Source organism: Drosophila erecta, unplaced genomic scaffold (assembly GCF_003286155.1).
Source record: "Drosophila erecta strain 14021-0224.00,06,07 unplaced genomic scaffold, DereRS2 tig00000055-arrow-pilon, whole genome shotgun sequence".
NCBI classification, from domain to species: Eukaryota; Metazoa; Arthropoda; class Insecta; order Diptera; family Drosophilidae; genus Drosophila; species Drosophila erecta.
The window spans coordinates 16,767,322-16,792,747 of NW_020825200.1; the positions used below are offsets into that span (position 1 = coordinate 16,767,322).

Here is a 25,426-nt window from a genome sequence, read left to right on the forward strand (position 1 = left end):
ACCCACGTATTTCTCTACGAAAACCCCTAAGAAACCTGCAAACCATTAAGGGTTCCGCTCGAGGAACCTTCTGTACGCACCTGAGAGAAGTAAGCGGGCAGGACGCAGCGCTGGTCATCGAGTCGCGAGCACTGCACACGCTCGAGCAGCTCGAAGAGATCCTGGGTGGCTGTGGTGGCTCCGCGCAGGCGTTCCGGACTATGGGTGACGCTGCCAGAGCCACTTCCTCCGCCCGCCGGCTGCTGCTTCTGTGTGTTGGCCATAAAGGCATGCTGACGTCTGCAATGGAAGAACAGGAAACGGGTTAATAAGGCGGCACGCAAAGAGTCAATCACTGGAGCAGAGTTGGCCCAGCTGAGCTTCAGATTCGCGAGCACGCAATCTCTTCATGCTTCGGAGACAGGAGACCTCCTTCGTTCGATTCACTGAGCAAAAACTCAAGTGGCACACAGGGGTTAACCTCGGCCACTGCGAGGGGTTAAGAATTGGTTTGGTCTACCCGACAACTTATGCTATTCCCACAACACGATCAAAAGTGCCACTACAGTGCTCAAGACTTCCTGACTTTGAGAGCTCATGGAGGTATTCCCAAAGAGCCATCGTTGGATTCGTAAAAAGAACGTTTAGACGTTGAATGAAGTTGACTATACAGTCTGTGTTGGGAAAATCTGCTTACAATTGTTTCCCGTATTTCTAGGGAACCGAGATTTAGGAAAGTATTCCCAATATCAATATACTCGTAGTTGCGTTTAACTGCCAACTACTGCTTATACATTGTTACATCTTTCGCTGAATACTAAACCATTTCACATATGCGAGTATATTCTCTTTTACATTTTCCATCTTCTTTATTGGAATTGCTCGTCTGAAAGTCAAGAACTCTCCGCATATCCTGAATCCTTTTCTTTGACTCTTCCAACATCTCGAGCAGCTCTCACGCACTCTTTCAGAATTATGAGTGGCCTCTTGAACATATTTCTCCTGTTCAGTTGCGAGTTCATATTTTTCTCGAGTTTATTGTCACTAGCGCATGTTTTTTGTGAGCTGCTTGCTCTTGCGTTTTTTGAGAAGTTTATGTTGACATACAAACGACGAACGCCTCGAAATGAACACATAAAACTTAAAGGAGGATGTTTACCCTGATGTTGTGCAATGTCCTTTGACGTTGCTGCTATTGCAGCTGCCTCTCTGCTCCACACTTTCCGAAATAGTCGAGAAGAATCCCTTCGCCCGCGCACATCTCTGTTTATTTTTAACAGGAGGAGCTCCCTGCCTGTCACTCGTAAATTAACACCTACCCATTCCCTTTGCCAACCAAATGGAGCTCGCATTTGAAATGATGACAGTTATGGGAAAAGGATATCAAAAACACGACTGTGATGAGCCTGATTGAAGTTGGAGGGCGCGACTCCTCCGAATGTGACTGCGTGTTGATAGTTTTCAAGAGTGTTGCGAGCAAAGTGGCGGTGAAAGTGATATTTGGGGGTAATTGGATATGAGTGAAGATATTATATGTTGCCATAAATGTAGTGAAAAAAAGATATACTATTAACTCACAAAATAAAGCGCACAGTTTTTACTTTCTTTTGAGAACTTTTATAGCTGAAAAATATTATTTTACAGCCCCATATCAAACATAAAACGCACTTAACCTTCACACAATTTCCCACCGAACTTAACCCATTTTCCACGGCAATAAAATCCAATTCATCAATGGTTTTTACTGCTCTTCATCCATTGCATAAATCAAATTATTTGTTATCCTCGTCTTTCTAAAGCTTTACAAGCTGTGCAACATGCATTCGCAGATTTTATAACTATTATTGTAGTAGCTCGCTCAAATTACGGAACGAAAACAATTTTATAGCATTTTTATGACAATTTTTCACATGAATTGTTCGACAAATGGCACTGAAATCAAATCGCCGACTGAAGAGAGGGAGGGTGAAACCGAGGATGCGGATTGCAGAAGTCAACTGCAAAAATGGCCCAACAATGGGCCGGTGATGATGTGATGCGAATAGGGTTTTAAGCTACAGTTATACTGAAATCTGATGCAGTTGTAGGTTTCTTTCATTCTGAACCAAAAAAAAAAAGAAAGAGAAACACCCACCAAACATACGTTTCCTGTACTGCGGTGACGCCTGCGCTGAAAAAATCTTTTCATTTAGCCACCTCATTATATGCAACCACCCACATAATTAAAACCCATTACAGACATACAAAAAGCGTTAATTCTGGAGGGGCGGCATCTTCTAGGGCTTTTCGAAAATGTTCATTAAATGCAAATTTATGGGCACCACCCACCGAAACCCCCTATTTTCAGACTCTCCACTCATTTGGCATGCGCAGCGCATTGCGCGTGTTTAAAGTTTAGCCGCAAGATGTGGAAAAATGGGGAGGGGTTTTGGGTGGTTGAGTAAAGAAAAACAATTACCACGACGAGACCCACAGAAGAGCTAAGAACAAAGCCATGCGGTGTTGACAGCAAAAGATAGATGGCTTCAAAAATCCAAGAAGAAAGGGTACTGCTAGGAGTACATAGAGTATTATTTCCACAAAAGTTTTGGGTTAATATATTCCCAAAGAATGGCGGTTATGCTACGTGGGAAAAACACTTTACTGAGCTGGAAAAAAATCCAGAAAAAAACACAGGAAGCGAATCGAAAAGAACACCTTGCACTGCGGCGCAGTGGGAAATGTCATTCTGTGGCAAGTCAAGTTCTTTTAAACATTGCTTTTTGGCCATTCCCCAGGCGCTAATTTGAAACGTTTTTCCAAAGACATTTCCCTCCACTTGATGGGTGTGTGTGTTTGCCATATTTCCCAGTGAGAAATTACAGGAAATGTCCAACGTCCAGGAAATCAAGTCCCAAAGGACAAAAGGACACACAGAGACGTTCATGCATTTCACAGCTAATAATGGGTCAGGCAAACTGGAAACTAGAGCACTCACAGATAGCATCGCAGTTGGAGAAAAGCGGGGAAATGGCCGGTAGAAATGTAGAAAGGGAGAAAGGCAGGGAGCGATGCACTCGCTCCGATAAGCGGACAGGCGACATATCAAAGGATACTCGCACACTCGCATACTCGCATGGCACCAAAAAGTCAAAGTTAGGTCCTGCAAGGGTCGTTGTACCGGTCAGGCGTAGAATGAGGGCAGCACCCTGTAATTAATACTATCCCAAAATGTCCCCTGCAAATTAAACTAAGAACCAAGTGGAAAAGGCAATAAATTAACATTTAATTTGTGCAAAAGGGTAAGAGCCTGGAAAAGTAAATGATCAATTTGAACACGTTCCCATTTGGTGAAGAGCTTTTTAGGTGCACAAGTCTAAAATGCAGTATTACGAGTATCCTAAGGTATTAGGATTTTATATCAGATTCTAGTCACAGATTCTAGTTTCCATTTCAGCATGGTAAGCCGTTCTATGTGTTTATGATTAATGGCTGCCAAACATTGCGAAGTAACCACTGGGAAAGTAGCCGCGGAAATGAGTGGCGGAAGATGTATTTTAGGGAAATAGAAAATCTGCATTTCCAGGGATGGCCACACCCCATTTCTTTGCCTGCCCAGTGGTTCCTCCCTCTGCCTATTTTCACATTATCCAGAATGTCGCGACTTCCGCGCCTCGTGAATTGTCATTAAAATTAGTTCCAAGACAGCCGCTGAGATGCAAGCGAAAAGGATTCGCGCACAAGTTTTTCTCATTTCCGCTGCCGGGTGGAAAACTTGCCGCTGCCCAGTTTTCCTTTGTCTGTTAGAGAGGGAAATCCTTATAAGGGGGTTGCGCAATACTCACATAAAAAGAACCCGTTTCCCCTTTCGTTCAACCTCATAAATGCAACACGTTCCAGACACTCGAAGTCCTGCGAAGATGATATCCTTTTCTTATCCAGGTACAGCCAAACCTTTCTAGACTCAGCTCATTTCCCTTCCTTTCTTTCTACCTGCGTTGGTCTCATAAATTAGCCACAAATTTGCCGGAAAAGTTTTCTCCGACGCCTTGGAAAAAATAAAAACTTTTATCGGTCGAATCGTGTTTCTTGCCTGATTTACATATTTTTAATCGTCCGTCGCATTTATTTTAACTTTTTTTGGGGTAAAAATTACACAATTTCCTAGACATTTTCTTGGCAGAACTTGTTTTTCATTTTATTTGCTGACAGCTTTAGGAAATTTATTGCTGCCTGATCGCAGAAAGAAAGTTTGAGTGAAAGTGTAGCCAAGGATAAGGAATATTTATTAGAAAATTACCGGGAACAGCTGTGTGTGCGGTCAGTGGAAAAGATTTTCCCAGAATCCCCTGAAAATTAAATTGAGATTATGGAACTAAGTAGACCCAAATTGCTGCCAGTTTTGAAGGCAAGAAGGGATGAGGGTAGAGGGAAAGGTCTGTGATTTTTCTTGTAGGCCAGGAACTCTCGGCAATAAAACGATCATAACGGCAGAGGTTAATGCCTTACTTGGGATGATTTTCAAATGGGACAGTTAAAAATGACCTTTGGTATGTTTGGCAGAGTGTTCAACTGATGCTGTACCCTCTGTAACCTTTTATTTAGATAGCTTAAAGTAAAGTTCATCATTAAGTTTCTTGACTCTAAGCTATTCTTATTATTCAATACCATTACATCCCAACTAATTATTTCAATTAAAAGGAACCATGTTGATTTCCCCTATAACCAACAGAGTCATTGCATAATTACGTCCACTCCGTGAGCTTTACGCTAAGACTTGATAAATATGCAGAACATACATATATATGGAAATATTCCAAAAAGGCGACAGAGCACCGTCAACAACCCATTTATTCCGGCCACCTTTCCCCAAAGAAGCCTCCTCCCCACCTCTTACGTTTCGATTCCCCCACTTAGTTCGCCAGTCAAGTTCAATTTGACACGCAATTGCTGTCGTTGGAGGACTGCAGAAAGGGGGGCTCAGAACAACCTGTTGCTGGCCATGTTTTCCTCCCGTTTTGGCCAGTGCAAATGCAGCATAAAAATGCTGGTAATAACCGTTTAAGCGTTTATACTTTTAATGCCTCTTACAGGTGGGTTACTACATAGATAGCAAAGGGGGCTGGACGGCGGGGAGGGGCGATTCCAGCTGAGCCACTTTGCATATTAATGAAGCGCGTCATTCAGTCAGTTAGCATGTCTATTTATAAGGCCACGGAAGGCTCTTTTTGTGTCTTGGCCTTCTTCCCTTTATCTTTATCTTGCACTCGAAAAAATGATTCATCAACTGAAAGATCCCTAATAAACGCATTTAAAAACTAAAAATTATATTAGATATGGGATAAAAAGAAAACATATTTTTTGCATACTTTTAAACACCTTCAAATGTGGTTTGAAGTTTTTTTTAAATATCTAGTTATCGCATCTTCCTAGCTTAAACTTTTCTTTCAGTGCAGCGGAGTTCCTTGGCTTGGAATTAATACGAGCAAGGCACGCGCTTCTTCATATTGCTCGTGCCGAAGTATAGCTCACCATTTCCATATATCCCCATTTTGTCACCTTACCGAAAATCGTTGACCAAAATTTTTGGCGCGCTTTTCCTTTTGGCCAGGTGTCGTGTTCACACACCTTAGTCATAGCTTTATGGCTTTGTGACTTTGGCTAATAGGTCGGCATACAACTTCCCCGCTCCAACGTCCCCAACTCCTCGAATATTATGTGGGCGCCAACGGGAAGGTCGCGACTTGCAATCTTTGGTGTCAAATCTTCGCCTCGGGGTCTCGTTAATTTCCAATTATTGCCGAGCGGTTTGAACGATGTGGGTTGTCATAGCGGGATTGCCTCATGTCGGCCCACTAAAAATAAACATTACCCATTGTAATCGCCCCGGTGGAAATTCGCAACACATTTCCGCCACAGCCGAAAATCTAAAATCTGACAAAGATGCGACATTGAGGGATTGCTGGACTGCTGGATTGACTGCTTTCCGGCTCGACGCGATTGATGGATGGCCGTATTGAGCTGATTAAATTAAATGCTTAATTGCCAATGTGAGGCAAGTCTGTGTTAGTGGGTTAAACGTCGACGAGTAATTATTACCGCACTCGGGGATAAACACGCTGGTAGCGCGTTTAAAACCGCAGGGAAGTGCTAGCAAGCGACTCGCACGCGACTTTGCCGAAGCACTATATTTTTAGTAGGGGCTCACTTATGTTGGCTTTGCATTTTGTGGGTTTGAATTTATTACTTCTTTAACAGCTTTAATAACGTAGAACTTAATGCGAGCTCTAGTAACGGAATAGTAATAGCGTTTTCAATGCGACTTGCGCGCGTTTTATGCAGCCTAGTCTGAAATGAACCGAGTTTATGAGTTTTCAGAGTATCACTGCATAATTACTTTATTTTATGATATTAAATATTGCAATCATGCTAACTTATATTGATTAGCTGGAAGATGAAAACAAACGTGATGCACGAGGGAATTTGTGTACATAAATGTTGCCCGCGATTTGAGCGCGTTTTCCACATTCATCATCCAATAAAACGCCTCGATTTATTTTGATTGCCTGCTAATGCAACTTCCTCCACAACTGCAGGCTTCTAATTATGTTGGCTGCTGTTGCTTGCATGTCTTTTGACCATTTACTACCGGCGGTTTAGACCCGAATCCCCCTCCCCTTACCCATCCCCCGCCGCCACCACGGAAACAGTTGTCTGGGTGCGGGCATAAAAATTAAGAGTTGAAGTTGTAGTTGGGCAAATTATGATTGCACGTCTGCGCACTGTTTGAACTCCACTGCGAGATCTTGGACCCTGAGGGGAATGCCCATTTTGGCCAGGCGGATATGCATGTGTGGGATTGGCTTAACGGTTTCCTCGTATTTATAGATTTTGTGCCCGATCGCAGCCAATTGATAGTCACAGAAGTTCCTCTGTTGACTTAGCTGACTTGCAAAAAATAAATCCGCAAAAAGAACGCCTAACGAGGGTGCGAAAACAAAAAACTCACAAAAGGGTTAAGCCATATCACCTTACACGTTTTCCCTGCAATTTTTTCGTTACCCCTCTCACACAGCTGTTAGGGTAAGGAAATGGGAAAATCATCATCATCAGCAACACCATCATTCATTAATCATAAATTTAATTAACAAAACAGCCTAAGAAGCTGACAAAAAGGTTTTCCTTAGCCTTAAGGGTGCTGGAAAACGGCACCTTTGTAGAGTCTTAGATTTCCCTTGTTACATCCCGATAATCCATAACTCATTCGCGATTTGTGCGGTTTGCGTTTCACGCCGACCAAACAAACCCCGAAAAACAAATGACATTTGGCAGTTTGCGAAAAAAAAAACACGAGTGGTGTGAGGGATATTTGCATATATAATGCATTATGCTTATTTAGGGCGCACTCCCAACTTCCTCCCAATGCCAATCCCAATCGCAATCCAAATCGAAATCCTGTCGAGTGCACTATTGGCAGGCAGACAGGGCTAATTAAGGCCCATTCCCCATACAAATGGCGATTCAAACAATTTGCATAATTTTTGCATATGTCACAAAGCGACATAAAGAGACATAATAGGAGATAGAGGGAATTTTGTCAATATTTGCTTACATGACATTTATGCCAAGATATTGAAGCGTAATCAATGGGGTTTGTTTGGCCAATGAAGGCGAACATAAATTACTAGAAACGAGATCAATGTTGAATGGTTTGAAATGAAAAACCTGGTTCGATTGTGTAAGAACGCAACTCAAAGGTCTACAATCCAATTGCCAGTTTTTGAATATGGAACTCAGAAATTTGGTATATCCTTGTTAAGAATGCATACGTACAGCAGATTTTTCATGTAGCGTTTTCGGGCCACCAGTGTGTAGGATTCCTTGTGTGTATTCGTTAGATATTTCATTTTGTTTTCGTTTTGAGATCAGTTTTGAGATTCTCGGACAGGTAGATGTGTTCTCTTCCTTTGGATAGGTTTAATTCACTTTTCTTTTTGTTTGGTTAGGTCAAGATTGGCCCTTTTCCATTCAAGAGCAGGTAGTTTCGAGTTTTTGAGCTAATATATTCGTTCGAATTTATACGTAGATATTGCACAGTAGTGTTAACATTAAGCACGACCAACTAAACTTTGTTTAATTCCAATGTCTTCGTTCGTTATCTTCGAGATACATTCGCTATGTTCGCTTCGCAGTTTATTTTTTCGTAATTTTCCCAGCGAACTTGACCCACTGAATCGACACGGAACCCGATTATATGTACAACCTAGCCGCACGAAGAATGTTTTCAAACTGAATTCTGTGCGGTGGCAAAAGTGGTCGTAGGTCTTCGGAGTTGTAGTTTCAACCCCCGCTTTGAAGCATGTTCGATCGCGCCGCACAGTGGGCTTAGAAACACGAACATGTTCGATCACACAACATATAACATGGTATCATCGTACTTTATAATTGTGATGGTTTTTATGTTAGCTGGCAGCTAGTGCACTTCACGTTTTAACTTAATAGTAATGAAATGTTCTTACATATTTATTTGCCAAGATCCGAGCCGATTTCACACTGTTCTATGTTCGGTGTGAACCTGAGCTGACGTTATCAAGCCATTGGCTTTATCATTATGTGATATCGGTACTGGTGCTGCTGCCGGTACCGGATACGAGCATGTCAGAAAAGGCTCGGCCTGGCTTTATGTTTGATTTCGTTTTGGGGTTGGCCCCTGTCCATTTCCAGCTCCGAACAATAGGCCTATGGTTCCGATTCCATTCGGGGAGTTCTCTTCTACAATTTCATACCCAACTTGGTCGCACATGCAAAACACGCAAAACACGCAACACAATGGGACTGTCCATCTCTTTGTGAGCAGTAGAATAAGTCATTAACACCTGAACTGGGCGCAGGCTCACTGAACTGACAGATCAGATATCAAAATTGCAGTGATATTGGGCGGCAAGGGGTGTGATATCAAGTGAACGGACTGCCAGTGAGGAGGAAGTAAAGGGTAGCTTGAATGATTTAGATTTAGCTTAGTATTTTATAGTCAAGGCTCAATACACACCTCAATACGAGTATATGATGATGTTTTCTTTAACTATGCCCTAATGTCCTACCCCAATTGAACCCCTACTCTAGCCAATAATTAAAGTTATTCTTCGAGACCTGTTCATCTGTTGCCTCAACAGCCAACACCCATTGCGTACACTTCTGTGGGAGCCCTGCAACAGCTGACCTAATGCTTACGATCGGACTAATCAGTAACTCCTCAACCTTATCATTAAAATTCAATTCAATTTCTTCAAGACAAGCCGTCGCTTCACTTCCTCCGGTGTGACTGCCTAGCTCTAAATTTTACCTGAACCTATTTCGGATCTGCTCTCATTTGCAACGCTTTATTAACCGTGTTTTCGTTTAGTTTTCCTTTTTTTTTATTTTTCTTTTCCTCTTCTGTTTTTTCTTTTCTTTCTGGAGTGCAACTCCTCATCTTGGGGTTTTCAATGTTGGCCATAACTTTCTATCTATTGTTCCTAGGGCCTCAGATACGCATCTCCCCGTACATACAAGCATTTCCCTCTCTTCCCCGTCTGTTGCCTGGCTGAGGTTTAATGGTCGTTCCGCTAGTCACTCAACGCTCAACACCTCATAATTCTATTGTCTTTCGACCTGTCCCGAGTTGGTTTCTTGTGCCGAGTGTGAGTTTGCGTACATAATCATGATAATCAGCGTCTTTGGGCTCGCTTCTAGGCTTCCTCCCCTCGTTAACTTCACTTTCTGCTGCCGCTTCTTCTTGGCTAGTTTATTTCTCTTATTTCTTTTCTCTTTTTTCGAATTATGCAAATTACTCGCATGTCGCCAGTCGACGACGCACTCCACCCAGATTTTTTTCTTTTCGCTCTCCAAAGAATTTTTTTCTGCAGCTTTTTATGGTTTTTTAATTTGCAGCTCACTTGAAAGCGAGGTTCTCTCGGCTCTCTCCCTCTCTCACCCTGTCTCTGTTATTTTATTCTAATTGTCATCTCAGGTGTCAAAGGCGCCTGCGCACGCGTTTCTCACCCCAAAGGGGAAAAAAATGGAATGGGGAATGGAATGCAAGGGACGCACCTCACCCTTCAACCCTAAAAAACGCACTCACTGTCTCTGGCATTCAGGGGTGAGTATAAAAAAAAGCAGTTTTTTAGTTTGAATTTATAATTTCTGGTCCAATTTTTTGTGCCGCTCTTGTTCATTTTGATTTGTTCGCTCAATTGGTAGAGTTTGATTCGTAACCTTTTTTGGCCAGATACGTGCATTTTTAATAAAAAATTTACATAATTTTATGAGGGTTAATATGTTGCAATTGGCAGCAACAAACCGTAGAAAATTTGACAAAATAAACTATAAAATTAGGTTACAAATGAATTCTGCGCATAAAATTAGGAGATGCATTTTATGGTTGTGAAGGAGGTGGTAACTTGGATTTTAAAGAACAATGAGTATGGTGTATTGTACTGTGGTTCACGAAGATATGTTAAGAGAATAATATAAATAGGTGACAGCTAAATGTGATTAATGGCACCATGCATTATAAAATAATAAAAACCTAGTTTTTGCTTGAGTAAAAATCATAAAATTTATTTGAATAATTCCTTTAACTTTCCAGAAACTTTCCCCCACTGACCATGACATTGATAGCAGACATTAACCCATGACTAACTGACTTCGTTCGCCCCCTTTTACAAACAAATTCTCAGGCCAAACAAAAAACGAAATAGCTAATTCATTTCAATGAAAATTTCCGCAATTGCAGAACGAAATTAAATGTTAGAAATGCTCAACGGCTCTGTATATTTTTTCCCATTCAGTTGGACTCTGTGGTGGGTGGTGTGTGGAAGGGGGGGGTGGTGGAGAGGCTGTTAAGGGAGGCTGTCAGTCAAGCAGACGCCGCTGCAGCAAAGTACATTAACCCACGTTGTGGAGGCCTCACTCGAATGGGAATTGCTTGGGGAAGGCCGTCGCCCAACCGCCCCTCTTTTCCGCCCCTGCACACCCCCTTCACCAGCCCCAAAGGCCACTCAAGGGGGCGGAAAGGGGGTAAGGGAAACAGCCACAACGGGAGCGACAACGACACCCTTTGGAAACATTTCTACTGCTGATTGTATATGTGTATGCCCACAGTTGAGGGCAGAATAATATGTGTGCCATGAATTAATTTTAAAGAGCGTATTAAAAAATTTTTAAAATGTATGACATACTTGATACCCATCAACTTATAATTTTATAAAACTTTAATTATTTTTTCTCACTTCCCAATGGCGTTCCCGCTGATTTGCTTGTGAGTGTGCTTCATTACATATGTAGAATGGCGCATTTTTTCTACGCTTGTTAAATTGCCTGAAATGCTTAGAATAAAAATAATATAGAGCAAAGGGAGGTTAAAGTATACAGGGCACAGATTTTGCTGGAATCCGACGAGGGTAATTTAAATGCATGAAAAAAGCGTAAATATTTTAACACATTTAAAATATATAAACCAACATTTAAATTGTCAGTTATTTCAGTGTAATGAAGTATGGACTCCACACTGACCCCTTCTACAGCAGTTTCCCATCTCCCGAAACTTAAGAATTTGCTGCATTGGCGCATTTTTGCTATGTTTCCGTTTTGAATTCACTTTTCATTCCCCGGCCACCCCACTCCTATCGTCTTCTCCTAGCCACCACCTATTTTAGCCCGATTTCCCCAAACCCTTTGCAAATTAACAAACCGAGTTGAGCCTCGTCCCGAGTTCAGGAGCTGCAAAATGCGAAATGCAAAATGCAAAATGCTGCTGAAACTGTCTCGCGAGTGTCTCGGCTTTTCCCCTAAATCAACCCCCGCTTTTCCGCTTTTCCTCTAGGCACACATAATTAAAACGTCATCGTCGCTGTCGTATTTGTTGTTGCTGTTGTAGGCAGAGTAGTCAGCGCTTTTTGTCCGCTCCTCGGGGCAAAGGATATTATATCAACTTTGCCTGCGAGAAGCTTCGTAAGCCAACGTGAGGTTATAAATGGGTATTACTGACAGAAGCGACAGGATTCTTCTACAGGATATTCGTGTAGGCGCCAAAGACACGGAGTTGAAAAAAATATCGAATATACAAGTTAGCGCCTTTGGTACTTGATTGTTATACAACATTTGAACAATATCGAGAAGTGTAAGAGAGTTAGGGTATTTTGTATTCGATTCTGCCAAGAAAAATCCATTTGATATAGCAACGTTAACAACAAGCGAAGCACTTGAACAGGTTCACACGACTACCTTACCACTCCCCCGCTTTAATTCACCCTTACAATTTCCTCATTTAATGAAATTTAAGCAGCCCCCTACCACATTACAACCTTTCAGCCCCATTCAGCATTTATTTTCGCTCAGTGCACCGAACACTTTTCAACTTTTTGCCGAGGAGTGGAGCAAAGAAAACACGGTGGAAGAATACTGCTGGCGGGGAATTAACAATTCAGAAAGGCTGAGTTCTTGCATAATTAGAATGCATCATGTTTGGGTTCTGCACCAGGAAATTCAGGCAATCGTTCGGCAAATTTCACCAGTTTTCGAATAAACTAATTTGCTCGCCACATTTGCATATTGGGCATCGAATGTCGGGCCAAACTGGTTTCGATCACATCTCACAGATAGCATTGAAAAATGGGAATCCAATAAAAGCGATGAGGTCGAGGTTGAGGGGTTAAACAGCCAAAACGATGGCAAAGTTGAGCCTGTGCCAAAAGAGGAGTAAGAATTCAACATGCGGGCCCCGGAGCAAATCGCAGACAGTGGGCACACACAGAAAGTGCTCTCATGCACATTAACAGTGCAGTGTCCCTACAATGTATTGTGAACACTCTGCCAGAAAAGGAGTAGGGCGTGGGCTTTAAGGAGAAGGATACCGATGTGAGTCCTTACAAGTACACAGACTGACTGGTTAAAAGGGAAAATTGAAGTCATCTTAAATTCAACGCAGTTTAGATACTCTGCAAACCGTAAAGAGAGCTTTTGGTCGTTCTATACCGTTTAATATAAGTGTTCTTTTGGAGCCTAATGGATATAACAATAGTATAATCAAATTCATTTTAAAAATGTTTGAAAAATTGAGTAAATGCGATAGTAACATATCCTTTAAGAATATAGGGTATACGACCAGACAGACAGTTACTCATAGCGGTAGCATTCTTTCATCAACGTTAACAAACTCGTCGCTCAACGAAGTTGGACGTTTTCAAAGCTGGATGTCCTGGGTGTTTTGTGTGTCCTGTACGAATGTCCTGTGTTTGCGAGCTCCATGGAAATTTGCTGGCACACGCCTTTAAAGCCAATTTCAAGGAACCTCTGTCTCATCCGCTTGCCTACTTGTACTTGCCTGTTGTCCGGAGTTAATTTTTTCAATTAAGTGAGCTCCTGTCCTGCTGTTTTCCCTCTCCATGCGTTGGCCTTTCCAATTTAATTGCTCTGCACTGGCTAAATGCAAAATAGCAAAAAGTTTCTCCCAGAAAGTTGAGAAGCTTAAGCTATTTATAGCCCCCCATCACCCAAAAAGTCATCCATCCAACGGTCAAAAGTCACAAGTGGAAAAGCTTCTTCAGAATGTATTCCGATGATGCTGGAAAAATTCAGTTCTTGCACTTTCAACCGGTTGCCAGGAAAGCCAATAATGAAATTATATTGGCAATATTTTCCAGAGAAGATGGGAGAAGAGAAACCAGCTCGCCCAAGGCCAAAATAAAAAGTTTTTGAAGGAGGAAATGCACCGAGTTCCGCAAAGACAGATGGTGTAACCTTAAAATGGTTCTTGGGGAGAAATTGGCTTGGATTAGAATGGGTTTTCCAATGTAGATGTACAGATATATTTTGTATATATGTTATTTAAAAAGAGGAATATATCCTAATTTGATAGGATAAAGATAAGCCAGCAAAATGTTGAAGGTAATGTTGTCTTGAACTCTCTTCAGTGCTTATAGAAAATGGAAGTTTTTTATGTATAACTCATTATAATTTTGTGATAATGAATTTTTTCCTTAGCCTAACGAGCCGTGACCAGGATGTGTTATCCTTAACACCCTTGAACATGTGCTAACCATTTTCCGATGAAAGCAAAACCGAAATGAGAACAGAAACAGACACACATTGGGGAACGTGTCACAAAATGTGTTTTTAATTTGCCCGACTCATGCCAGGGGTCAGGTGTAAAAATGCACTGTCCTTTTTAGCGGATTCCACATGGCGACCACACACGCTAGCCACGCCCACCGCCTCCATTTTATTTTGGCCCTGTCACAAGCTGAATTTTAATTGCCTGACATTTTGGCTCGTTAGCGGCGGGAAAATTGCAATAATTGATGGCAAACAAAAATATTTTAATTAATTTCAATGGATAGGCCAGAGGCTTTACGGCCATCCTACTTCTCCTTTTTTCTCCCATTTTTTGCATAGCAGATACCATTCAGTCCGCGTTTTATGGCCGTGCTCCTTGGCTCATTATTAAAGCCACCTCTTGTGGCTGGTTTTTATGTCTCTTCCACCTGGGTGGCCGCAAAAGGTGTCTCAGAAATGGGAGTGTTCCATTTAGAGCAGCTCTTCAAGTGTCATCTGAGTGCCACTTGATCACTACTAATTAAAATTGCTTTGCTTTTGGCGTATCTGCGCCTACGGCTTGTAGCCTACATTTTGCACTGCTACCTTGATTGAATTAAGCTTAAATATTAATGAGTTTAAAGTGTGTGCTTCCCTCGTAATTTGATTGCCATGTTTTCATGGAGAAAATTATTCCAAATATTTGCTCTGTCAGAGACACACAGCCTCCTGTGTGGGCTCCTGCATCCGAAAATAGACTTCAATTTGTGCCAAATTTATGGAAATGTTTCATTTCCCGCCTTCGCAACATGAAATGCTTTTTCTTTGGGCACACCTGTGGCTAAGAAGAAGAAGACGACACAGGCTCTGAGAAGTTTTTTCTCACCGAGTTTTCCTTTCTTTGTTGACCCCAGAGGCCACTGGTTCCGCCCTCCTTCTTCTCCGGCTTTCAGCCTAGTCATTCCACTTTGGCTGGTCATTTCTCATTTCGACTATTACGCATTCTTTATTCCTGGCAAATATTCTGTCCAACGTGGGAGTGTGACAGGTGGTGGGGAGGGACTTGGACAGCGGTCTGCCCATTTTAATTAAACTTCAATTTATTTTATTGCAATATTTATCGCTCCTGGGCATATGGAACAGGCCATTTAATAAAACTCTCTCTGGCAGCGTTGTAATTAGAAAAGGGGAAAGGTTGCAAAGGAAAGAGGATACAAAATAAGTGATCAAGGGGTAGGCTTTCGGTACAGCTCGATTCGAAATTCCCTCAGTAAAATAATAATAAGATTTTGAACTAAATTACAAGATCTCTCTAATAAAGCGAACATTTTATCAAAAGTATTAACTCAGTTCAACTTAGTTTCACGTGTTAAGAAAGCTTAAAAATGTAATAAATAATAGAAAACATTGTGGCCATTTATAATTGTAATTACAACGCACATGTCAAAGACATTTGTTTAAAGCAATTTATAAAAATGGTGAAGGTTATACATGAATACATATGTATTTATTCAATTATAACAATTATAATTGAAATGTTTCTTATGTTCCATTATAAATTGACACTGAACTTGTTCGCTGAAAGATATGAATCTGATGCATAGTAAGCAACATAAGATATAGTTACTAAAACAGCAAGGCTCCCTGAACTGAACCTGATATTCCGTTTCAATCCTTAGGCTCCAAAGAGCCCCGGACTCAAAGATCTCTTCCCAGGAGGCCATGAAGCATCGCCCTTTGTGAGGGGATAAACGCATGACCGACCGAGTAAGGGTTCATTGGAAGCGATAAAATATGCTCGTACTCGCACGTTGTAAAATATATATGTACATATTGCAATTCAAGTTCCCAGTCCCATGACTTTGTTATCAAAGAGTCTGGCTGGCGACAAGTTTCGCACGTTTTATCGGAAATCTTTCTTGCGTTTGCGAAAGCAACAAAAGTTTTCCATCGTCCTCCTGAACATATTCCTCGTTGTATTATTTGTTGTCGCCTGTCTGACAGGCAAGCCCACAACACTTGTGCGAACCACTATCCACCTCTTTCTATCTGCGTGTGCCCATCTCTTTCCACCTTGCCTTCACCCTCCGATATGTCTCTTTTCATAAATATATATCTGCGGCACGCAGCATCTTTGCCACATTACCGCATTTATCAATAAAGTGCTCGCAATATTGCAACTTCGAGGTTCAAACCGATGGAGAAAAGATCCCAGCCAGAGGGAGATGGGTGGAGCGGTAATGGATGGGGGCGTGCCATCTCTTTCCGACAGTGCCTGTGGCAGCTTTGCAGTTTGCAACTCGCAACTCGCACAATGTCCCGTTATCTGGCTGCTGCTGCTGCTGCTGTTTGACAGTGGGCGGTTTTATGTTTCGGTTTTGGTCGCAGCTCCATCGTTTGCCGCCTGTCAACAACATAAATAATATTCGGAAAAGTGTGAAGGAATGCGGGACAATGCGAACTGCCAACGGGCAAAAATGAGATGGATTCGAAAAACTTATGAGGAATTCGAAATACGCTATCCGCAAATATTTGAGTGCCTACAGAACTCTTATGAGAATTTAATAAATTCAGGGGTATTTAAAGCAAACGTTTAATTCCGTTTTGGCAATCATCGCCCTTCTATGCGATTCTCAAAAACTTTAGTTACGGGGCGTGTAAGGTAGTACTGCAGTACTCATTTGTAATACCTCTAATAACTTGTGGGTCGATAGCGAACATTCCCATAAACTCAACGTCACCGCCGACTGAACATTGCACATCAGCAACCAAATATTGAATACAATAAAATATTTATTGAATTACGGAAGCTGTCGCCGTGATTTGAGATTGTTTCGCCTGACGCTTTTCGAGTTTGGTATCGCTTTGTGGGAACGGAAGGTTGAGGGGAAAATGAAGGCGGTACAGCTAGTTATTATTCGCTTCATGGGAAAATTATTGATGTTCGGTGCTAACTTATTACCCATCGATGGATCCAAAGCAATCAGTTTCCGGGAATTTGAAATCATTTGCTTACCAGAGTACAAAAAAAAATAGAAAACACAATTAGTTTGGGTTCTTTAAAAATAGAACGATGAAACTTCTTAATTGGGTTATTACGAATTTCTTATGAAAATTTCTATAAAGGAAGCTGGTTGAGTGGTGGCTACTTTTGCAAGCCAAGAAACCTTAAGACTTATTCGTTGGAAATAGTTGACTTTCGGAACGAACTGTGGCGAAGGCAACTAATTACCAAGTGAACTTCTAAGGGTTCAAACTTGGGGTCAGACTTCAGCAGACTAAACACACTTCCTCTCCTCATCACTCCCATTTTCCGATTACTTCCGCTCCACCACTCCAACTTCCTCTGTTTGTCTGCCTTTCGGCCACTTCTTGGCCGCTCTTCGTCTTGGTTTTAATTTTGCACTTCCGATTGTTGGCCAAGAGCTCCAAAGCAGCAACAATAATAAAATAAATAAAAAAAAACAAGAGTAAACAACGAAACAGCCAAAGACGCCTATTAATTTTCTTTTATTCGCCGGGAGTTTTTTCTGTTGTGTTTCTCGTTGAGCAATAGTTTATTGTTGTGTTTTCGGCACTGCTCAGTTGATTTTTGGCATCAGTTTTTGGAGCTACTTTGGTGCTGTTACCAACAACTTTATTAGTAGTAACAAATTTTTGTTTTGTTGTCGGTGATATAAGTTAAATGTACCCCAGCCCCCCACATTACCCAGTAAATTGTTGGCTGAATGGTTGAGCGATTTGGCGGCGATTGCATCGCATATATCGCGTTTAAGCCAAAATGGTCGAAATGTTGCAACATTTTCCACATTTATTCACGCGTCACGCTTTGTTGTTGCTTTTGGGCTTGTTGTTTTCTGTAAATGTTGTTGCTATTTTAGCTGCCACTGCATTAAATTAAATTACACGCTTTTAAGGTCTTTTCCCTTTTGCGTCTGCGGCTGGCTGCATTTCGGTTGTAGTTTTAATATCAACTTAAATTAGCCGAATTACATTTTTATTTTTGCTTTTGACAGTAATCTTCGTCGGTATTTTAGTGTTGGTTTATGACCTTTTCCCGCTTCCGATTAAACAATTATATAATTCGAATTAAAATTGTATGACGGTAAACACTAATAACGAGTGTTTGCAATGGGAGGAGAAGTTCATGCGGATTGTATTGGATTCCCAACTGATTGGTGTTACACCAATTAAATTATCTCATTTTACTGAAACCAAGGGAATTGCGTAAAAGCTTATTTCACTTTATAAATAAAGGGATTTTGCAAACATTTAGGAAACTTTTGAAATGCCAATTCTAAGCTTAAGCTGTTCAAATATTTGCGAACGATTATCAAGATATATCTTTTTTCAGCCTTAACTTTGCTATTAAACTTTAATAGTCTTATAATATAAAAAAAAGGCCAGCAATTATGAAAGTAAAGATATTACTATCATTACTAAAACTTCAGAACCTCGCCTTCGTCAGCTTTTTATTCACTCACTTCTCCGCTGGCCCGTTTCGCAGTTTTTTTTTATCCCCACCTCTTTTTGTCTGGTCCACTTGGTCTACATAATTTCCCTTTGGACCAGAATTCAACTTCCCAACTGCGTGTGTCTGGGCATAATTCAATTTCTGGCTCTGGAATAATCCCCAACCCAGGAGCAGAATCTTTCAACTCCTAGCGGATCGATGTCCAAAGTTTCTGGGCTTAAAGATTTATCGCTTAAATTATTAACTAGTTGTGGCCAGCGAAACGCTGTTGCTTTTATTAGTTTTATTATGTTCTTTATTGCTGTGTTGCAGTTTAGCATATGATTAAATTAATTTATCCATCCGACCGACAAAAAAGACAAAAAAATCAGAATATTTTCTGCCTAACTTTGCATGCCCGAAAATATTTGGTGTTTTATTTACTCAACCATAAATGACATTTTTCATTTTGTGCAAATATTTTTGGTGTTTGTTTATCCATGGGGTGATTGTACATGAATTTGTTTATGTCTCTGTCAGATTGCTTATATAATTAACATTTACACATACATTTGCTCTAAATTTGTGTGCTGCGTTTTGTAAACAATTCGTGTGGGGTTCACTTAGTTTATTGCTGATGAAGGGTCGAAATATATTTCTCGCAAAGAATTTACACGCATGAATGAAAGTATGAAAATTCCAGGTCATACACTAGAAATGATTATAAAATCGCTTAAATATTTGCCGATTTTCATCCCATTAGGGACTACCAAACATTATTAGGAATGCAAACACATTGGATTGGCATTTGAGTTCCTTTATCTTGTTTTTTTCATGGGTTAGTTAATTAAATGGTTCTTATTAAAATTAGAATTTAAAAATGTACATTTTAATCAATTTTAATACGTATGTCACTTTAGGTGAAGGATAGAAGTTGTCCCTTCCCCATGTGACCGTGAGGTACTTTATGACTTCCAGTCAGCCAGCCACTTATCACCCTATTAAAAGCCAATTGAAAATGCTCACAACCCGAGCCCCAGTCATTGCATTAGGTTTTATTTCATTCGACGTCTGTTTTCGTATGCACCCTCTAATTTATACATCGAATTTCGGGTCTGGGCAACCAGATTTTTCGTCAGATTTTAGCTCCCTCCACAGCCGTATGCAATTTGCTCGCTAATTGGCAAACACTTGCACTGCCAGCGATATTTATGGGCAGTTATTAACTAGGCAAAGCCGAAGCTTTGGCTTCAATTTGCATCAGGTCGCTCTACACTGTACAACACTCAACTTCATGTGAAACACGGGCCCATTAATCAGTGCGAAATTCGCCGCTGGCCCAGTCGGTTGCACTTTGGAAATAAATAAGCCGGCAAAAATTGGCCGTCTGTCACATTAAGAGCTTATAGGTGAAGGGAAAGCAGTGGTAGTTGCGGCTTGGAGGTGGCTTAAATCCGCTGGTGCCCCCAGCCAAGTTGTCAAACGGGGGCAAATGTAAATGCAAATTAGCCATAATTCACTGAGATTTCAGGACGTTTGTGTGTATTCAATACGAAACAAATATTTGATATACCCAATTCATCTACCAAAACATACCTGAACCATTATTATTCAATAGGTTTGGAAAATATAAAAGGCTTAGTAAATAAAAACTGCTGTTAAAAAGAGGTATTTGTATTTAAACTAATACATCCATACATTTTTGAGTCCTTGGCCAACCTTTAATATTCCCCCTTGAAATAACACTATCCACACTATCTATTTGAGCGCAACACTCCTTTCCGGCCAACAAGTTTTTAAAAGCACCACGGGGAGTTTGTTTGGCAAAAACGCCTTTTAATTGCTTCGGCATTGTTTTCATTCATCCGTTCTATATCATTGAATTGCAGAGTTGTTTTTTGTACCGCACAAATTGCATTGCAAATGCAATTGAAAAATGCAATTTGCAATTGTCGCCGATCTCCTTTGCACGCACGCGTGTGATGCGTGTGCAGTTGACAAATTCAAAACCAAAATGCGCATAAATAACGCTTTAACCCGCATTTTGGCCTATTCATTCTGATTCTGTTCTGGCTGGTCATTTAAAAGCCGCGAAAAAATTAAAAAAAATACTATATTATGCTTTAAATTACACTTTTGTTCGCCGAATGCAAGTCGAAGCAACTATAGTTGGGCACTGAAAAAAATTAATTCGAAATAAAAAAAAAACAATATAAATGCTCTAAATACTGTAAATACTCCTCAAGCTGACTTTCCATTAAATAATATCAAAAGATATTCACGATATTCTTATAATATAAACAATAATATTAACAACAAGTGTTGGTATTCATTCTATTCGAACGGGGTATGCAACATGCAAGTTAAATGTGAATTAAATATATACATCTGGAAGATAAACAAGAGTGAAGCAACGTCCAGTAAACAATGCGGCATGGAGCACACAAAACAGTGGCAGCCAAAAGCGCTCGCCCCAGCGATTCCGGCATTCAGACACTTCTCCGTTTATTGCACCCTCCAAAAAACCCCATTTCGCACACCACGCGCACATTGGTCAGACAATTTGCAGTGTTGTCTCGCCTGCCAAATTTAACCCGAGGCGGCAGCTTCACTTGTTCGTCTTTTTTCACATTTTCACATTTTTGCTTTCAGTTTTTCGTTTTTCTGTTTTTCACAATTTCGTGCCACACGCCATTTTCATGCGATACCCCCCTGCTGGCCGAAAATCGTTGCTCTCTATTTTTTGCAACACATTTTTCATAATTCTTGAGGCATTTTCCCAACCGCCGAAACCGCCGCCAGACAACTGCAAAGTTTTTTCCTAGTGAGGAAATTATATTTTGCCATCATGTAATAATCTCCGTTTTTCTCTTTTTTTATGTGCTCTGCCAAAAATATTTCATAGTTGCACTTTTGGAGTTGTGCCCCCCTTTACCACAAAATTTGGTTCTTCCTATAAATAGTTTACTGCAAAGTGGGAGAATTCGAGGCGTAAGGGCGACCAGCGAGTCATAAATATGTCGTCGGCAAAGTCTATATCATGTATCTCATGTGGATGCCATACATTTTGGGCACAAAATGCTACAAAATCTATGTAATAACTTCCGAACCGGGAGAAAGCTCAACAAATTTGGTAGCCAAGTATGGAAGGGTGGGCCATTTGAGGAAGAAAACGCAAGGAGCTTAGCACTTTGGCAACATTGGGGCAAAAAGTTTATGTCACAGACTGCTGCAATGTATCACCCAAAAACCGCTCTATGCGCTTCTCACTTTTTTTGGTCACCTTCGCACAACATTTTATACAGGTTCCGCAAACTAGTCTGGCTAACAAACACTTCAGTTTCACTAGTAAAGAAATAAACATTGTTGAACATAGTTGTATGTTTCCCAAACAAATAATTTGTGACACAGTCCCCCTACTTTTCGAAATGTTTTGGAAAATGGTGGCCCAAAAGAAGCCACTATATGGTGGGAGTTTATCCAGTGCCTTTGTGACCACATTGTTGACATTGCACAACTCCACGCACACATTTCTCTCCTCGACGCAATGGTGCTGGAGTACTGATGGGGGTACGACAGGCCCCAATTAGGCGGAGATCCCAAGTGACTTTTTGATGCCATGACATATAGTTTTATGGCATCTGTTCAAAGATCGAAGCGTTCAGAAATGCACGAAAAAGTTAAAGACAGAAAGAACCATAGTCCCCGAGGCAAACAAAACTCCAGGTCGATAATCGCACAGATGCAGCATACGAAATATGTGAAAAGAAGGGGCGTGGCCGCGCCCACACATTCGAGGGCAATTGAATTGCTGATGAGCTTTCGGCGCCTCCTGCGACTCGTTTGAATTTTAAATGCAACCGCAGGCGGTACAATAATAGCATACGAGATGATGCGCCGATCTCCCAAATGAGGCTCCATCTCCCATAGTATCCCCATCTCCCCTCTTTTTTATTTAACCCCATACCAAGTCTTCACACTTCCTCTTTGGTAATCTAAAAAGCTCCCTCGGCACTCGTTCAATTTGAATTTTCAATATCTTCATGTATTTATTTATATATATTTAGATTGACGTCATCTGTAATGCGCATACGATTTACTTGTTGCTTTCAACAATCAGAGGACACGCCTACTCCACCTCGCCGCCCATCAGACCACAACGGAAAATCCAGACCTGACTAAATTGCACTACAGTCGTAATTATAGAAATTGAACTTCTCATATTGCTTTAAAGCAGTTCCCTAAAACAAGTATATGTTATTAGGTATGAAACTTGAGTAAAATAGCTTGACAGTTGTTGTCTAATAGGTACTTATTGCTTTAAAAATTAGTTTTAGATAGTTTAGTTACAACTGAAAAATTCCACTTAAAGAATTTCGACTGTAGCTCAAGTGGAATGCCTCTAGATTGGAAACGAAATGGTCGTTTTACGTAGAGCAAAAATAAAAATTGAAATTATGGTAAAGCAGCTTTGAAACGCGCGACTTTTTGGTGTTTGACGGCGACTTTTATGGCCGACAAATGAATGCAGCAATACAAAAATTGCCCCAGACGAAAATTGAAAGAGACAGCAACAGACACGTAATTAGCCAACAACTTGAGTGTGTAGGGAGCTGCGGGGGGATGGGGAGGGGCTGGTAAGGGGAACCGTCAGTACCCCATCAAGCCTTAATCGAAAGTGAGTTTGAAAGCCCATTTATATTTCGTTTAATTGCGGCCAAATCGAATTCAGAATTACTTTTCGATTTTAATTGCGTGTTAATTAGTCTCTCCAATTAACTCAAGAGCTGCCCAAATCTAACTCCACTTTGAGCAGGTGCTTTTAATTGTGCCCACAAAAAGAATCTTGAGCTTGAGCTGATTTCTCGCGTTTTACTTGTCTTCGGTTCGAAAACGAAAGTTTTGTTTTTAATGGGCGATTGCATGTGGCACGCCAAGAAATACAGCTATACACTTTTGCCTTCTTTTTTCGGGGAGCTTCTCTAGACGTTAAAGAAAAGGTGTAAATTGTGGCTGAGCACGAATCGGTAATTTGGCAGGTTACAAAACGATTTGCATTGAATCGATTAGAAAAGATCCTTTATGCATAGGTGTTTCGAAATGAATAACAAAAAGCTATTCTCATAACTTATACTAATGATATGTGCGTGATATCCAATTCATCACTTCAAATCACAATGAAAATTCTACATTTAAGCATGCCCTTCTCTAATCTAAAGTATCTTTTCCTTCAATCAAATTATTAACAATGAAGTTATTACCTCAGATATCTTTGATAAATTATGATCGTACCGTTCGGTTACGTGTGCATATCAGCGATTGATCAACTTTGATAAACAACAGAAAATCATCTTCTTTCTCTGGCATCGAATAAATTGCATAATTTTCCATTGATGCGATGCGATGTGATGCGGTGCCGTGAGATGTGTTGTGATGCGATGACCTTCATCTAGCCCACCTGCCACCCCGTTTGGCAGCCCTCTTCTTTGCCCACCTCTACAATGAACTTGGCCGTCGATGGCTTTCTTTTGTCCGATTCCTCTTATTTAATTCCTGAACTAATGCTCGCTAATCAATTAAACTGTCGCTCATTTGCTAGCCACACATATGGAGCATAAAGCAAACCGGTTGAGCGTTCCTAAATGGCTGTCCGCGAGTGTCTTGTCCACGGTAGCCGGAGCTCTAGCTCAATCAAATGTGAGTCAACTATTTTTGGTGCGCTGCCAAGTGGCTTCAATAGCATGCCAAAAACGCTCCAAGTGGCGTCGGCGGCGGCTTTTTTTTCTGACCCACTGACTGAGATATGTAAACATTGCCTATCGCTACAAGTATCTGCAAAAAGTATATTGCTAAAGTTTCTTACTTTTTGTTGCCAAATGTAATTAACTTGTCCGGAAAATACACTTATTCTGTTTCAAGTATCTTTTTAAGCCAACGCTATGCTTTACGAATAGTTAAGTTCTTTGCTGAGCTCATTTCGATTGGAGAAATAAGAGAATACATAAATACGAACGAAAATAATTCCCTTCCGTCAACAAACATCGTATTTATTCCGATTCAAAAAACATATAAAACGCAACAAACAAAATGTTAAAGCTAACTTGCATTAATCATTTTAATATTGAAAAAAAAAAAACATAAATAAAAAATTAAATATTTCAATATTAAATATGAATTACTAGCTTGTTTTTCATAACTCTTTTTAGAATTGATAGCATTCTAGGATAATAAAAAAGTTATCACTCAAGTTTACCCAAAAACTTTTCCATTATTCACTCCACGCAACAACGAAAATAACAACAAGCCACAGTTCAATGACAATTCCTACTTGAATTTTTGGAGCTCGTCAAAGTTTCGTTGTCGTTTATTTTCTTTTTCTGGGGCGCTTCACCCATTTATGAAAATTGTGTTTCACATCAATTTGATATTTGCATCCATCAACAACAATGCTTAGCTGTGCCCGCAAGACGCCGCAAAATGTAAAAGTTTGTGCAAGTGATTTTAACTTTTACAACTTTGTCTTTTCTCCCTCTTTGCCACTTGTGTCTCCGTTTACAATTTCCAATTAATAATTCATAAAGATTTCAGCTTCTTCTGTCTATTTTCAGGCCCGTGAAACCTCCAAGTCGATCCCCTTCTTGTGGAATTGCCAACACTTGTTGTTCAGAGTGTTTTTCTTGGCAATTTGTCTGCGAGCTCCATGGAATAAGCTCCATAAAATCGGGAAAGAGATAGCCTAGCGAGAGGAAATTTGTTTATGCTGCATGGTAATTGGGTTAGCAGCGAAGGAGCCACGCTGATGACGTTGACTTGCATCTGTCAGATGCAGCGGCGCATCCATAAGATACAAAATTCACGAAGTGCAGTAAATTGCCTCGGGCAGAGGAGTTTTTTTGTACGCTGTCAGCTCTTCCACTTCATTAGGAGAAATTGGATGAGCAG

At 40.7% G+C, this 25,426-nt stretch overlaps 1 protein-coding gene across 6 annotated transcripts in view; it reads right to left on the reverse strand.

Moving 5' to 3' along the window:
* The window catches only part of LOC6542437 (rap1 GTPase-activating protein 1), a 79,387-nt gene that overhangs the window by 38,715 nt on the left and 15,246 nt on the right, over positions 1–25,426 (reverse strand). For 5 of the 6 annotated variants that reach the window (XM_015159353.2, XM_026979647.1, XM_026979648.1 and 2 more), the window contains one exon: positions 81–279. In XM_015159353.2, the coding sequence (XP_015014839.1) occupies positions 81–279 (199 nt within the window). Of the gene's footprint in view, positions 1–80; positions 280–7,791; positions 8,258–25,426 lie in introns of those variants that run through there. The other variant, XM_015159352.2, reaches the window with a different exon arrangement.